The sequence below is a fragment of the Furipterus horrens genome, unplaced genomic scaffold, assembly GCF_987537825.1.
Source record: "Furipterus horrens unplaced genomic scaffold, mFurHor1.1.pri manual_scaffold_17, whole genome shotgun sequence".
Taxonomy (NCBI): domain Eukaryota; kingdom Metazoa; phylum Chordata; class Mammalia; order Chiroptera; family Furipteridae; genus Furipterus; species Furipterus horrens.
In genome coordinates, this window is record NW_028327187.1 from 99968419 (window position 1) to 99983120 (window position 14702).

The window sequence follows — 14702 nt, forward strand, 5'->3', positions numbered from 1 at the left end:
TCCAAAAGGTAACCAACATCACACACTGCTTTTGGAATCATGTTTTAAAGCTCAGTCTAGAAGAAAATGTACTTAGTGCAATTTTAGTGGAAAAATGCAGGTATCACATCCAGTGGTTAGCCAGGGCTTTGTTTATAAAATATCACTGAATTATAACCAATTCTACCTTCAGTTACAGTGATGTTGCTACTAATTCATGTGGACTGAAGCAATGTGATTAAGAGCCATTCACCCACCAATGGGGCTGGCCAGCTTAGCTCTATCATTAGCATGGTCACAAACAGAAACGCCACTATTTTCTGACAAGAGGAGGTCAAGTCCAGAGTGCGGGGAAGTGTAGCAGGACTGCTGGGACAGGTCTAGCTTTCCCATCTCAGCAGGATCAGGTATTCTTTTCATTGACTGATTGATTTTAGAAAAACAGAGGAAGGGAAAGAAACCTCAATTAGTTGCTCTAATTACTTATGCATTCATTGGTTGATTCCTGTATGTGCCCTGACCAGGGATCGAACCCACAACCTTGGTTTATTGGGAAGATGTTCTAACCAACTGAACTACCCGGCCAGGGCCAAAGCTGGGCATTCTTAACAGTGCTGGGAGACTGTAACATGGTTGTCATGGAAGAACTGTATTTATTCTGTGGCAGCTTTATCAGCGTAAGCTTCGGACTCTGCAACAAGTCTGGCATGTGGATGTGAGTAGTTTTGACTTGTGCCAGGAAAATAAGCAGCCCAGACTAATACCAGTACGGGCTACAGGGAAACATTTTTCAACAGAGTTGGCTGCGACTGTCACCTTGGCTTTCCACAAGCTGTCCTGCCTGAGCTCTGGATTGCCTCCCAACAGGCCCTGCTGCTATGCTCTGTGACATACTTTCTGGCAGATGGGAAAAGGGGCAGTATTCAGTCCCAGGGCAGGCAGAGGGATCCCAGCAGAAGCTACTTTCAGTCAGCACTATGTCAACAGACCCCATCTGCCGCATCTGTCTTGTGGAGCACACAGAAACCAAGGGCAATTTTTTTCCAATCAACGTTTTTCCAGATACCATAGTTCTGAGTAAGAATTAGCCCATGGCATCGTATCTCTTCCCAACCAAATATATTCTTGGCCTGCATGACGCACAGCTGACATGTTCAAGGAACATGGCATTAATGAATATCTAAGTTTTTAAAGACACCAGTCAAATAACATTAGGTATAAGTAATAATACATTTACAAATGAAGACACCTAAATCACATACCTTTTTACTTCTGCAACACCAAAAAAGCTATATATTTGAAGTTTATACATTTTAATAAATACTCATAAAAATGGAAGTTAATGATTCTGTATCAATTTAGCACCCATATAAACACCATTCACATGAACGGTGGTTTACAAGTCTTAAAAGTACAAAATTGATGGGAAGGCTCAGGGCACTTGGTAAAAGTGAATCCTTAAGTTAGTATACTTAATAAGTAATCAATGAACATTAGCAATGTATGAAGAGACCCACTGCTACACTGAGGCCACAGCTTTCAAAGCAGTACACAGGCAATTTTTTTTCCTCTTACATTTTATTACTCTTTCTTTGCAGTCATCCAACAGATTTAGTGTTTTTAGCAACAGATTTAGTGTTTTTAGCATTTATATGGTCTATCTGACCTTCCTTAAGAGTGTCCTGTGTTCAAACATCCCAGAGAGACGTCTGACTTTTCTAACCTCTGCAAAGGTGAGAAGTCCTTGGCCCAAGCTGTGAAGGAGGTTAAAAGGTCTTCTTTATTACTCTTAGTACCTCTGGGGAGAGGAGGCATCTGTCTTAGGTTCTTTCTCTTAAAAGCAAAATTGATGTTCAAGTAACTCATGTTCACTCTCAACAAGTTAGAAAATACAGGTAAACTGAAAGAAAAATTAGAATCGCCCATCGTTTGCTCCTTCACGCAGAAAGAGAGGGGTTTCCCATTGAATTCTGAGCTGGCTGTTACTGGCTCCCTACTGAGGTTCAGAGAGATTAACTGAATTCTCAGTCCCAATCTCTCCAGCCTCTTAGGACTTTGTTCTGCTCATCACTTATCTCCTGTTTATTTAACAACTTCCATCTGTTCTCTCCTCTGACTCCAAAGAAACATTCTCTGGTCTGGCTGTGACTAAAATCACAAACGAAATTCTCCAAACTTGGTATGACCCTGATTTTTTTTTTTTCTTTTTAAATTTTATTTTTTGGTTTTAATCTAACAAGTGAGTTTACCATTCCTGGATGGTTGCATTTTTGCAAAGCAGATACTGTCTTGCTACCTTTTTTTTTTCCCACCTACGCACAACACCCATTTGACCATTTGCAAGCTGGCTTCCATCTTGAACATTCCACTAAAGTCTCATCCTTGGAGGTCCCACTGAAGACCTGACTTCTATGTACAATGAATGGCCTGTTCTCATTCTCAGCCTCCACGATCTTTTTTTCTTTTTTCTTTTTCTTTTGTAATAATTGCCAGCTTTATTCCACTGGCTAAGAGATCCAGAGGTGATTTGAGGTTTATATTTTAAGTTATTTAGTCAAGAGGTCAGATGCCCTCACCACCCTTATAAGCTGGTTGAAAACTATTTGATTCTCTTATTTAAAATCATTTTAATTCTGTCTGTGACACGTGTTCATTAAAAAACACATATAAGCATAAAAAAAACTCACACCACAAAGAAATAAGAACAGTTAAGTTTTTTGATGTATGCATGTACGTATATGCACACACATGCACACACACAATTTGGGATTTTTATCCTACATAACATGAGCTGATACTAAATATGCTGCTTTGTAACTTGTTATGTTTTACTTTACAATATGGGATGAACATATTTTCATGCATTTGTGTGAAACTTCCCAGTTAAATAGACTGGAGAGTGGGTCAAAATACAAAACCCAGTAAGATGCTTGTGACAGGGAAACTACCTAAAACAAAATTCCACCAGATGATTAAAAGTAAAACAAAGGTAAAAGATACATCAGAAAATTCTAACAGAAAGAAAGCAGGGGCCAGGTTGTACATCAGATAAAAAAAAAACAGAATCCAAGGCCTAAAGCACACAGGATATGGACGTTTGCTTCCAATGCACCATCACAAACTTGTTTCTTACTTTTCTTATTTCTTCCTTAAGCCTTTCCAACTCATCTACTCTTCTTAGCTTTTCTTCTGGGTCCAAATGCCTAATGGGACTGTCCTCTTTAAATCCCTGGGCAGGCCCTGGTTGGTGTGGCTCAGTAGATTGCCGGCCTGCAAACCAAAGGGTCACTGGTTTGATTCCCATTCGGGGCACATACCTGGGTTGCAGGTCAGGTCCCCAGCTGTGGCTGAGCAAGAGGTATTCACACATCAACATTTCTCTCCCTCTCTTACCCTCTCTCTAAAACTAAATAACATCTTTAAAAAAAAAAAAAAGTTGTCCTAAATAAATCAATCAATCCTTGGGCAGGCTGAGTTAGCCCCTTTCTAAGGTTTCCTTATGCTCCCGGCTTACACCTTCTACGGAAGATTGAGGACTTCCTTCTGCCTCCTGTGGTACATCTCCTGAAGGGCGGTCTCCCGCAGCCTTTGGCATGTTCTGTGGTTTTCCTTCATTTCCTTCAGAAGACTTGTGCATGTTGAGTCTTTTTCTATGATTTCCTTTTTGAATTAAATGAATTCTGCAGGGATCCTGGAAATTTTTCTCCTTCCCTCACTCTATTTGTGTCACTCCCCAAAGACCAAGTGTCCTGAAAGGACCCGGGACACTTTTCTCCTCCGGCAATAGGGAGCTTCCACGACCTTTTTGTAGTCTTACATACTGCTGACCAAGCCTCCCTCTTAAATATCTCTGCTCTGGACTTCCACATGAATGAATAGCTACATTCTATTATTCTGAATTTCCCATCTCTGTGTCTCTTATTTCTCCTAAATATCTCCTCCTCCTGTACACTTTTTCATGCTAACTTTATCTATTACTATTGCTTCAAAAAAATCACCTGTAAACAGGGGACATTCAAAATCTCTCCTTTTATACTAAACTCATTCCACATTTCCAAATACGTGCAATATAGAGCCTACCAGTATCACAAATATTTCCCAGACTGAAATTCTCCTACTTGGACCTGTTCTTTATTTTCATGAAGCCTAACTACTCAGTGCAGGTGACTGGCTTCTATACCTACTTCCTGTATCTTGTTTCTCTGCAGTGCCATGGACATCTACCTGCAGCCTTCCTTTATCCCCACCCCTCTTAGTCCTTGCCTTAGTTACAAGTACACTGTAGTAGCCTCCTCTAGGGCCTTTGCCTCTAGTCTCGCCTCACTTTGACCTAGGACTGCCATATTAAACCAACAGTTTCAGTCACCTCTGAACACCAGCTCACAAACCTCCAGAAGTGTCCCACTGCCTATCAAGAAAAAAGTCCTCAGACTCTTTATGCCATCTGGGAGCCTGGGAAGGCTGCCAGGAACAAGACTCGGTAACGACAAATGTGCCTGGAAGGCTGTGGCCAAGGCCATGTGTGCCTGCTATAAGCAGGGTCTCAGGAACTAGAGGGAGCGCACGGCTCTTCTTAAAACTGAAGGTGTCTGTGTTCGAGATGAGACTGAACTCCATCGGAGCAAGAGATGGGCTCATGGGTACAAAGCAAAGAACAACACTGACTCCCAGTGGCAACGTGAACAGAACCAGAGTCGTCTGGGGAACGGAGCCTCTCGCTCGTGGGCACAGGGTCTGGTGCGAGCCACGTTCCTAAGCCACCTTCCTGCTTATGCCACTGCACACAGAACCGTGTCATGCTGTGCCCTCATGGATGGAAACTCACTGAAGAGCAAGTAAAGAAAACGGAGTTGTTCCCTTATTAGGAAGAAAGGAAGGAAGGGAGGGAAGGAGGAAAGAAGGAAGGAAAGAGGAAGGATGGGAAGAAGGGAAAGGGAAAGGAAAGGAAAGGAACAGAAAGGAAAGGAAAGGAAAGGAGAGAGAAAAAAACCCTCAGTCCAAAATTTAGGGCTTCATAACATGATCCTAGTCTTTCTTGCTACCACTTCCCTACCTGAATGTTCTCTATAGTCTTTAAACAAAGCCCTCCATTTCCTCCTCTCCATCTTTGTTCCTTCCGTGTTCTGTGTACTCGCCAATATGGCTCATTCCTCAAAACATCTTATTGCTAAAACAATATTTAGTAATTTTTCTCCCCTTCCTTTGGAACCCAACAGCCATATTTCAAAGTTTCTTATGGCACTGAAGTTCTCATTTATAATATGATTAACTGTATACTTGTGTCTTTTCTCCTCAGGAAGAGAAATAGGAGCCCAAAGATCTTCTAATGTGTGATTTCCCACCTCCAAGTTGCAGCGGCTACAGAGTTACTCAACAAGCTGAATATGTTTCCAGAACCATGCTGACTCAAGCTTTTTTGGTCTTGGTAAACCTTGGATACCATGGCCTGCAAAGAATTTTCATTATCTCCCCTCTCCCCGCCGTACTCACTGTCTCACACGAGGACTGCTGACCTTGCTAGACTACAAGAGCATTTAATCTAAAATGTTAGACATTCTGCTCTGGTTAGTGTGCTCAGTGGATTGAGCACTGGCCTGTGAACTGAAAGGTCACTGGTTTGATTCCCAGTCAGGGCACATGCCTCGGTTGTGGGCCAGGTCCCCAGTGGGGGGGGGGTGAGAGTCAACCAATCAATGTATCTCTCACACATCAATGTTTCTCTCCCTCTCTTTCTCCTTCCCTTTCCCTCTCTCTAAAAATAAATAAAAATAAAATCTTTAAAATGTTACACATTCCATTAGTCACAAAAGAAGAACTTAATCACTGAAGTTAAACATTGATGAGAGATTTAGGAAATTGTCAAGAAAAGAACAATTGCATGTGGACAGTCTCTTGCCAGGCCTATGGAAATCTTCACCACACAGGGGGCAGTAAAGTGTAGAGGTTAACAGCCTGGCTAATTCAAATCCCATGGATGTGGGTGGAAAGATGGCTTCTGTCACTTATTACCTCAATCTCCCTGAGCATCTGTTTTCTCATCCTAAAGTAGGAGCAATCTTATTACTCTTAGATATGGGGCTTGTTAGACTCCACGTGTGTGAGCACTAAGGAGACCAGATTAGGAGGAAAACACACCAAATCTCCACTTCTATCATTCCTTCTGCTTCTTCGCTAAGGAGAAACTCCAGACAATGGAGAGAATGCAGTGGCAGGAGAACAGCACCAAAAATTCCACAAAAATATGACTTTCTAGTCATAGTGAGAAGTCTAGGGCAGGAACAATATGTTGAAAGTTGTCATTTTAAACATGGCTCTTCCTCACCCCTGCTCAGCCCTCCCTGCCAACCTCTCCCCAAAAGCCATGAATATACTGTAAACCAAAATTTAGTTTTTGGATGGAAAAGATATTGAACTTTATAAATGAAGGTCTTCAGAAGTTTCATCGACGTGTCTACACATGGCATAGTGCATTTTATCTGACAGAGCTAAAGCGTTTCCTCATTCAAAGCACCAAAGGAAAAAACAAACAGAACACCGTTGGTTTTTAGGTCTGTTTCTTAAACTCACGTATTTTTGGCTTGTCCATCTCGGAAACACATTTGTCCCACCAATGCAGCGGACTGGTCCCCCAAACACTGCAAGTGTAAATGACAATAAGAGACACTAAGACAATATGATTTACTTCCTTTTTAGAGGAGCCATAGGATTTGTTTTCCTTTCTTATTTGTCAAGGAATGAATTATGGTTTCTTTTGCATCGCCTCCCTCTGGCCACTTCCTATTTGTTAATACCCCTTTGAGATAATAGGTATGGGAAGGGGGTGTCACAATTAATTTATTCAAAAGATTCTCAATCCACACAAGAACAAGAATTAGCCAGTTTTGCTACTCTTACTTCCTTTACAGTTTAGGAAGGGACGGATTGATGAAGACAAAGGAAGAAAGCCTTAACGTGGAAGAAGTGAGGGTGGGGAGGTAGCAGTGAGATGTTAGGTGATGAAACTTACCCCAGATATTGGCACACCTTCCAAGGACCCAGCTTTCTAATAAAAATTTAAAAAGGATTATGAGTCATCAGAAATTGTTGGCTCTACTAACATAACTGTACTAGGAACGAACATGAATAGTGACATGCCAGAGCATGTGGGGCGGACAAGACAAAGCAAGTGTTTCAACTACATGAGTGGTTCAAAGACAGATATTAGAAGTATTCCTAAAACGACAAGAAGAGACATGGCACATTGGAGAATGGACATGAAACACTGGACTGGGAGTCAGGAGATGTGGGCTCTACTTCTTGTTAGTATTAAGCCACTGAGCAGGTTGCTAACACTTCTCTGTGCCTTGATTTATTTATCTACAAAATGGGACCTGGCCTACATGAATGCTGAAGGCATTAGCACTTTGCTATTATCGCCATTACTAAGAAAAGACAAACACATTCTTTAAAATGCTGTCAGATCAGCATGGAACTTATTTATTTTGGAAGACTGCATTTTATCAACTATTTTTTCTACCCAGACTGCTCTTAAGATAAGAAACAACAATGTTCAGGTATTGGGTACTATTTGCTCATAGCTAACGTCATTTTTTAAGTTTAGATAAGCAAGAGCTAATTTATGTGATAAGTAGTGGTTTTAATTTTCATCAAGTATGGCCAGAATTCTAGGAAGAAAAACAAGATATAAAAGTGGCTGACTGTGTACTTCAACGAAGTTTATTTTAAAAAAGAAATATACACTAACACAAAGCAATATGTCCTAGTATTAAGGAATTAAGGGAAAGGAATACGATCCCTGAGTACAGGTGTGATGTACTAAGAAGAGCACCAAATAAAAGCTCTGGACCCTCCCTGGCTGGTGTGGCTCAGTGGATTGTTGGCCTGCAAACCAAAAGGTTGCTGGTTCGATTCCCAGTCAGGGCACAGGCCTGGGTTGCAGGCCAGGTCCCCAGTTGGGGGCATGAGAGAGGCAACTGATTGATGTTCCTCTCTCACAACTGGTCCCATTTGTGGGCAGGTCTGGTGGCTGGGAGCTTGGGGCTTCATATTTGTTAGAGTGAGGGTAAGAACAGGCCTCACATGGCTCTGATAAGGAAATAATAGCATATACATGGAAACTCTTTACAGAACAGAAAATACCTTCAGATCGTGGATGTTATTTTCTTTCTTTCATGCTTTCTTGTTCATTTAAGACTGCTATTTTTATTTCCTGTATATAATCTTAGCAAACCTGAACCTGGGTATTAAGTGAAAGATAAATTTCACAAAAGGGAACCTAGAGGCTGTCTAGCTTCATATATTTAAATACTAAAAGAAGGCTTTGCTTATACTATTGATGTTATTTTCCAACTACCAGCAGGATCTACTATATGAGGTCAGGCACGGAACATGTTCCTTTTTTGTCACAGGAAGGGGGTCTCTAGAAGAATCTTGGGAACATCCTCTGGTGAAGCATGCAGAAAAAGTGACAGTGCATTTCCAACTAACTGGTCTGAAAGGTTGGTCAAAGTAGATGTTTAGGACATTGAAAAACTCCATCTAACTTTCCTATTATGCTAAAGCTCAAAGCACATCACAAATGTACTTTGTAACAGGGAAATCAGAATTTCTCATGCCAGGAAACTACCGTAGACTTTTATTTTGAAACATCACTCTCAGTCTTAAGGAAAACTTAAAAACAAACAAATAAGATGAAACTTAAAAAAAAAAAAACCCTACAGCTAGACTAGAGCTTATAATAATTTGAAGAGTCATGATTCTAGATCGCTCCATTTGGTAAATGGACTTCTGCTTGTTTCAAACTAAATGGAAATGCACTGTATCTTTTCCGAGTGAATGGGTAGAATAATTGGTGGGCAACCTACTCACCAGGCTATGAGAGATTTTCTATAGTCAGCAAGGGGGAAAAAGGGGGACAGAAGCATAATGTTTGAAATGCAAAAGAAAACTAGGCCAGTTTAATGCTTTTTCAACCATCCTCTGAAACGGTTTCTCAAGAATTGTGTTATGTCTCTGATTCAAGTCAGTTTGCAGACAGCTATAAAATCATCAAAGCACTTTAACAATAAGCAGTAACTATCCTTTAAAAAGCTCCATGCTGCCTTAAAAGGCTTTATTATGAATGGATCATTCAAGAATTCTTGCTCAAGATTTGTGCAGAACATGTAATGTTCAACTTATTAGTAACTCTGTAGAGTTTCTAATATTTGCCATGAAATGTCTAAATATTTTTTGCAATTTTAAGTTTTACCATAAATTCCAAATTTTGGTGTTCAAACATCAGTTCAAATCCTCCTAGAGCTTTTCATCCCTGACATGTAATCAAGAGATATTTCAATGATGCTAAGCACATTTTTTTGCTGAAACTACTTTTTCTCAGAGAGTTTCCATGAAAATGACAGTAAAAATGTCCACTATAGAACCCAGTTTAATTAGCAACCCCATATCAGAAGCAGACCCTTTGCATTCAGTTTCTTTGCTAAAGTTGTACTCGGGCTAACAAAGGATGTAATCTAAAACATGGTTTGGCCAGTAAAAGAGATTGTATACCAACTATATTTAAATAAAAATAAAATTTTAAAATAAAGAGATTCAACACAGAAAAGAGCACTACTAAATTGTGAAGAGACCTTCCTATAAATTAAAAGCAGACACCACAACTAGTAAATAGTTATTTAGATTAAAATAATAAAATAGCTCAAAACATTCCCATGCCATCCTCTGTCATTAGATTATCCCAGTAATAATTCTAAGTACAATACTCAAAGAAAAGCCAATTCAAATATATAAAGTATAAAATGATTGGTAAAAACTTTACCACTTTTAAGTTATAAAAGTCTTTAAATACTAAATTATTACTTTACAAACTACCAACAATCAGGCAAGTCACAACTCTCAAACTATCAAATGTAGCATAATTGACATTTAAATTCTGAATAGTAAAGTTTTTAAAAATGAAAATGTATATTTACCATTAAACCATAAATTTCAGAAGAACTCCGGACATTTGGAAGAATTTTCATTGGAATTCCAAAAAATCTGAAGAAACAATAAGATAAGATTGGGTATTTAACACTGTTTTTAAGTATGTAAATATCTAGAAACATTTATATGCATTGAATGGCAAAAAATGTAAGCAACAGTTAGTAAATGGATGTATTTGAATATAAAATTAAGTAGTAACAAATAAACCAGCAGAACATAGTTGTATGCCTAGATATTTAACGTTCTAATTTTATACAAACCAATCAATAAAAAATAAAAAGCACTCAGAAACCAAAGTACTGTGCTAAAGGCACCTAACCTTCCTTGAAATCGAGGCAATAATCAAGAATAATCAAGGCAATTGTTTAATTGGCCATTTTATTGTGTATGCCACACTAATTTCTCTTAAAACAATACACAACATAGACTTGTATATTGTGGTTGAAATAGCAACATTTAAAGGTTGGTGTTTCACGGATGTCTGAGAAGAATGAGATTTAGGTCACAACGAGGTAACATAATTTGGAAAACTCTTCTTAGGGGCAGACATAACTCACTCGCAGAGCTCTTTATCCCATTGTAAAGAATGAATGTTGAAGAGCATCGTCCTGCTTGCATTTGTCACATCAGTACAGTGGACGCCTCCATTGGTTCCTCCTGTCAAACTCTAGACAGCAGAAAAAGAACATCTTACATCTGCGCTTATTTGCAATTTCATTCACATTTTGTTCAAGAGCATAAAAAGCAGGAGAATGGCGTGTTTTAATTACTTTATTTCCCAGTTTTCAGCAGTGTCCAATAGAAATAGAATGTGAGCTACATTTGTAATTTAACATGTTCTACCAGCTACATTTAAAAAATGTAAAGAAGCAGGTGAAATTGATTTTAATACTACTATACATTTTATTTCAACCCAATATATCCAAATATCCTTTTGCCACTGGGACGTTTTACCCTTTTCTTGGTACTAACTCTTTGAAATGCCGTGTGCATTTTGCACTCCCAGCACATCGCGACTCAGACTGGCCACATTTAGGGCAAAAGTGGCTACTGTCGTAGATGGCATGGTTCTCCAATAATTAACTGACAGTTCAACAGAAACCCAGTTTTGTTTTCATCCTCTTATCTCTGGAAAATGCAGACATTTCCTAAATCTGGCAAAGTGGAATAATTGAAATGTCTGCCTTTTCAGGATCTTACGAAACTCTGTGTTGCCTGCTGCTGTTTCTTTTCGGTTTGTTTTGGAATTCTCGCTGGGCTGTGCCTGTAGAGCTTTAAACTTTCTGTTGTTAACATCGTCAGACCAGAACCGAAACCGCTGTTGCTTATTTTTTTAAAAAAAATTTTAAGAATTATTTTTAAATCTTTATTGTTATTATTATTTATTTTATTTTTTTAAACTGCTTCTTTCTTTTATGTTGAAGCAATGAGGTAAGAAAGGAACAAAAGTGGAGACAGATAGCTCCCTTGAGTCCCCTGCAGCTCACGGCTCCCACGTCGTGCCTTATTTTACTTCCAGGCTATTGTCACATTGTCAGTACTATTTCGACTGTGACTGACATGTATGAAAACTCCTGGTCATGAGCACAAAGCACAGCCTGCTAACATGGGTGTGTGTGCGTGGCGGGGCAGGCTCTGAATAGCACATCGGGTTGGAAAGGATAGGGACAATATTCCCTTGAAGCTCCCTGAATGTTAAAAATACTGAAATATTTACAAATGAGATTACATGTCTGGGATTTGCTTTACAATGATCTGTGGGGAGAAAGAGTATGTGAGTATAGTTGAAATAAGATTGGCCAGAGTTTGATTGCTGTAGCCGGCTCACTGCTATACAGGTTTGTTACATTATTCCCTCTGCTTTTGGGTATATTTGACAATAGTTATAATAAAAATGAGAGAGAGAGAGAAAGTGAGAGAGAACATGTACTTTGAAAGACATATCTGCGACACGTTTGAAATGTTAGCTCTACTTATCCATGTTCAGCTTAGGCAAAAAGATTATGTATAGAAAATGTCCTCTATGATTTTTCATATTATGGCTTAATTAAATAAGAGACAGCTAAAAAAGTAGCGTAGGTGTTTTACCATGTGCAATAGTTATTTCTTCTAAACAATGGCTAGTGGAAAACTTCATGATAGGCAAGAAGAAAGGCTACTTAAATTACCAAGTACTAATTACTTAAATTACTTATTCTAAAGAAAACATATGAGACATGGTTTTGGTAATCATCCTCCATTTTTACTGAAATTAGGTAAGAAAAAAATAAAGAGCAAGTAGGCAAAAATGCTCCTCTCAAATGGAGACTGAAACGTTCTGCTATTTCTTGAGTGGCTTTTCTGAATAATGCTGCCAACTAAAAAGTTTGAACTCTTAGTAGAAAATAGATAGCAGACAAGGCAGTCTAAAAATTTTTCTGGAAAAAATTTCTCCATACAGGCATTCCGTTGAAACATACCCAAATAAGCCATGAATCAATGGTCCCAAAGAGAGCTCTATCTTCTTCCACAGCCTTTTGAACTTCTCTCACATTGTCAAGAAGCCAACGGACTTTCACAGCACTGAAGTAAGTGCTAAGTGGAAGGCCTGTCTTGGACTAAAAACAATTGCAAATGAAATTCATAACAGTTTACAATGAAACAAAACACCAAACCAAAAACCTCCACAAATCACACAATATTCAGTGGCCTTAAAGGCAATCCCACGATATGATGGATAAAAATACTTGACTTACTTATCTCATGACACAGGAAAGCATGCTTATGAACAAAGATCAGTGATATGTTTGCAGTTCAAAGAGCAGCCACGTAGCAAGGTAAAGAGAAATATTATATGGCACAGCGCCCCGTAATCTAGACTTTTGTGATGAGTTAGTATTAACCTAGTCCAAAGCTCTGCTTTTTATTTTATATTCCATGAAAGTAATATTTAAACTATTACAATCAGGAAGTATATCAGATTATAAACTAATGATCAAAACCAGAAAAATTTGTTCTAGAACATTTAAGACTTAACATTATATTTATGTGCATAAAAATATATATTATAAATATATAACCTGGCTGGTGTGGCCCAGTGGATTGAGTGCCGGCCCTGTGAATCACAGGATCGCCAGTTCGATTTCCAGTCAGGGCACAGGCCTGGGTTGCGGGCCAGGTCCCCAGTCAGAGGCATGTGAGAGGCAACCACAAATTGATGTTTCTCTCCCTCTCTTTCTCCCTCCCTTCCCCTCTCTCTAAATATAAATAAATAAAATCTTTAAAAATATATATTATAAATATATATATATATATACACGCATTCATATTCAAGTAATATAATATAAAATTAGTGGAGAATAAAGTAGAGCTCAGAGACACACCAGATTAAAGCAAAACGGAGCTGCCCTATGTAAGAAAGTAGCTGCCTAAGTGAGCGAATAGATTATAAACAAAGGGAGGGTGGACTGAATAAAGGTTAAAGTGTAATAATAAAACACATATGGGCTTACTAATCTTCCTTGAGAATGGATCAGGTCCAACTCTTATTTTTGTTTGCATACTAAATACCAAATTTTTTATAAGGGCTGACAAAAGTGGTTAAGGAAATACATAAATCAAAACAATGCTACTATCTTTCCCGTCCCCATCCTTAGTGTCCTCATTTATCTCCTAACTACAGAAAGTGATCTTTTTTTCCATTTATCTCCTATGGATATGTTTGGTAAGAAAACTCAAACCATGCCCTGACTTGTGTGGCTCAGTGGACTGAGTGCTAGCCTGTGAACTGAAAAGTTCACTGGCTCGATTCCTAGTCAGGGCACATGCCGGGGTTGCGGGCTGTATCTCCAGTTGGAGACAAGCAAGAGGCAACCAGTTGATGTTTCTTTTGCACACCAATGTTTCTCCTCACATTATCCCTCCCTTACCCTCTCTCTAAAAATAAATAAAAATAAAATCTTTTTTAAAAAAAGGAAAATTCAAACAAAAGTATGTAATACTTTCATGCATCCTATAAGTTAATAGTCTTAACTCATGGTTTTCTAGCTTTCCCAGAAAAAGAATACATCAATGATCAAACATAATGAAATGAAATAATTTATGAGAATATTCCCCCACAATACTAATAGTGAAGTAGTATACATTGTCTCATTTTCACGACTTAGGTAAAAAGTGTAAAAGTTGCCTAAAATGGCACTGGAGAGAAAAACATGCATTCCTTGAAGCAAAGTGTAGCTGGAGGTAGGGGTGAAGATTGGACAGGGTGAGAAAGAGGAATACAAAATGGCTGGTGTGGCTCAGTGGATTGAGTGCTGGCCTGTGAACCAAAGGGTCACCGGTTTGATTCCCAGTCAGGGCACATGGCTGAGTTGCGGGCCAGGTCCCCAGTCGGGGGCATGCAAGAGGCAACCACACATTGATGTTTCTCTCCCTCTGTCCTTCCTTTCCCTTCTCTCTAAAAATGAATAAATAAAACCTTTTTTAAAAAATGGTAAGGGTATATTCAGGACTAGCCTGAAGTTATGTGGGTGGGTGGGAGCAGGGAATGGTTTGTTAAGCTGCTGTAATTAATAGGATCTGAACACCAGTTTCAAAACCAAGAATCAATTGTCATAGGAGTCCCACTGAAAAATATAGAGGGGATAAACCAAAGACCAGAACTTTTTGTTTGGGCACTAGGAAAATTTGGCCTTGAACTTGCTAAGAAAAATACCCTGCTGGTTTCAAAAATTCCCTCCCTCTTCATTTATCTGAAGAGA

General features: G+C 38.9%; 1 protein-coding gene and 1 pseudogene across 5 annotated transcripts in view; both read right to left on the reverse strand.

Annotated features, from left to right (window-relative positions):
- GK (glycerol kinase) overlaps positions 1 to 14702 on the reverse strand; it is a 68550-nt gene that overhangs the window by 23095 nt on the left and 30753 nt on the right. For 3 of the 5 annotated variants that reach the window (XM_090265456.1, XM_090265458.1, XM_090265459.1), the window contains 6 exons: positions 12423 to 12560; positions 10521 to 10630; positions 9951 to 10017; positions 8848 to 8865; positions 6986 to 7021; positions 6547 to 6614 (listed from right to left, as the gene is read on the reverse strand). In XM_090265456.1, coding sequence (XP_090121582.1) covers positions 6547 to 6614; positions 6986 to 7021; positions 8848 to 8865; positions 9951 to 10017; positions 10521 to 10630; positions 12423 to 12560 — 437 coding nt within the window. The remainder of the gene's footprint in view (positions 1 to 6546; positions 6615 to 6985; positions 7022 to 8847; positions 8866 to 9950; positions 10018 to 10520; positions 10631 to 12422; positions 12561 to 14702) is intronic. The other 2 variants (XM_090265457.1, XM_090265460.1) reach the window with 1 other exon arrangement.
- Positions 229 to 3616, reverse strand: LOC149991684 (transcription elongation factor A protein-like 8; annotated as a pseudogene).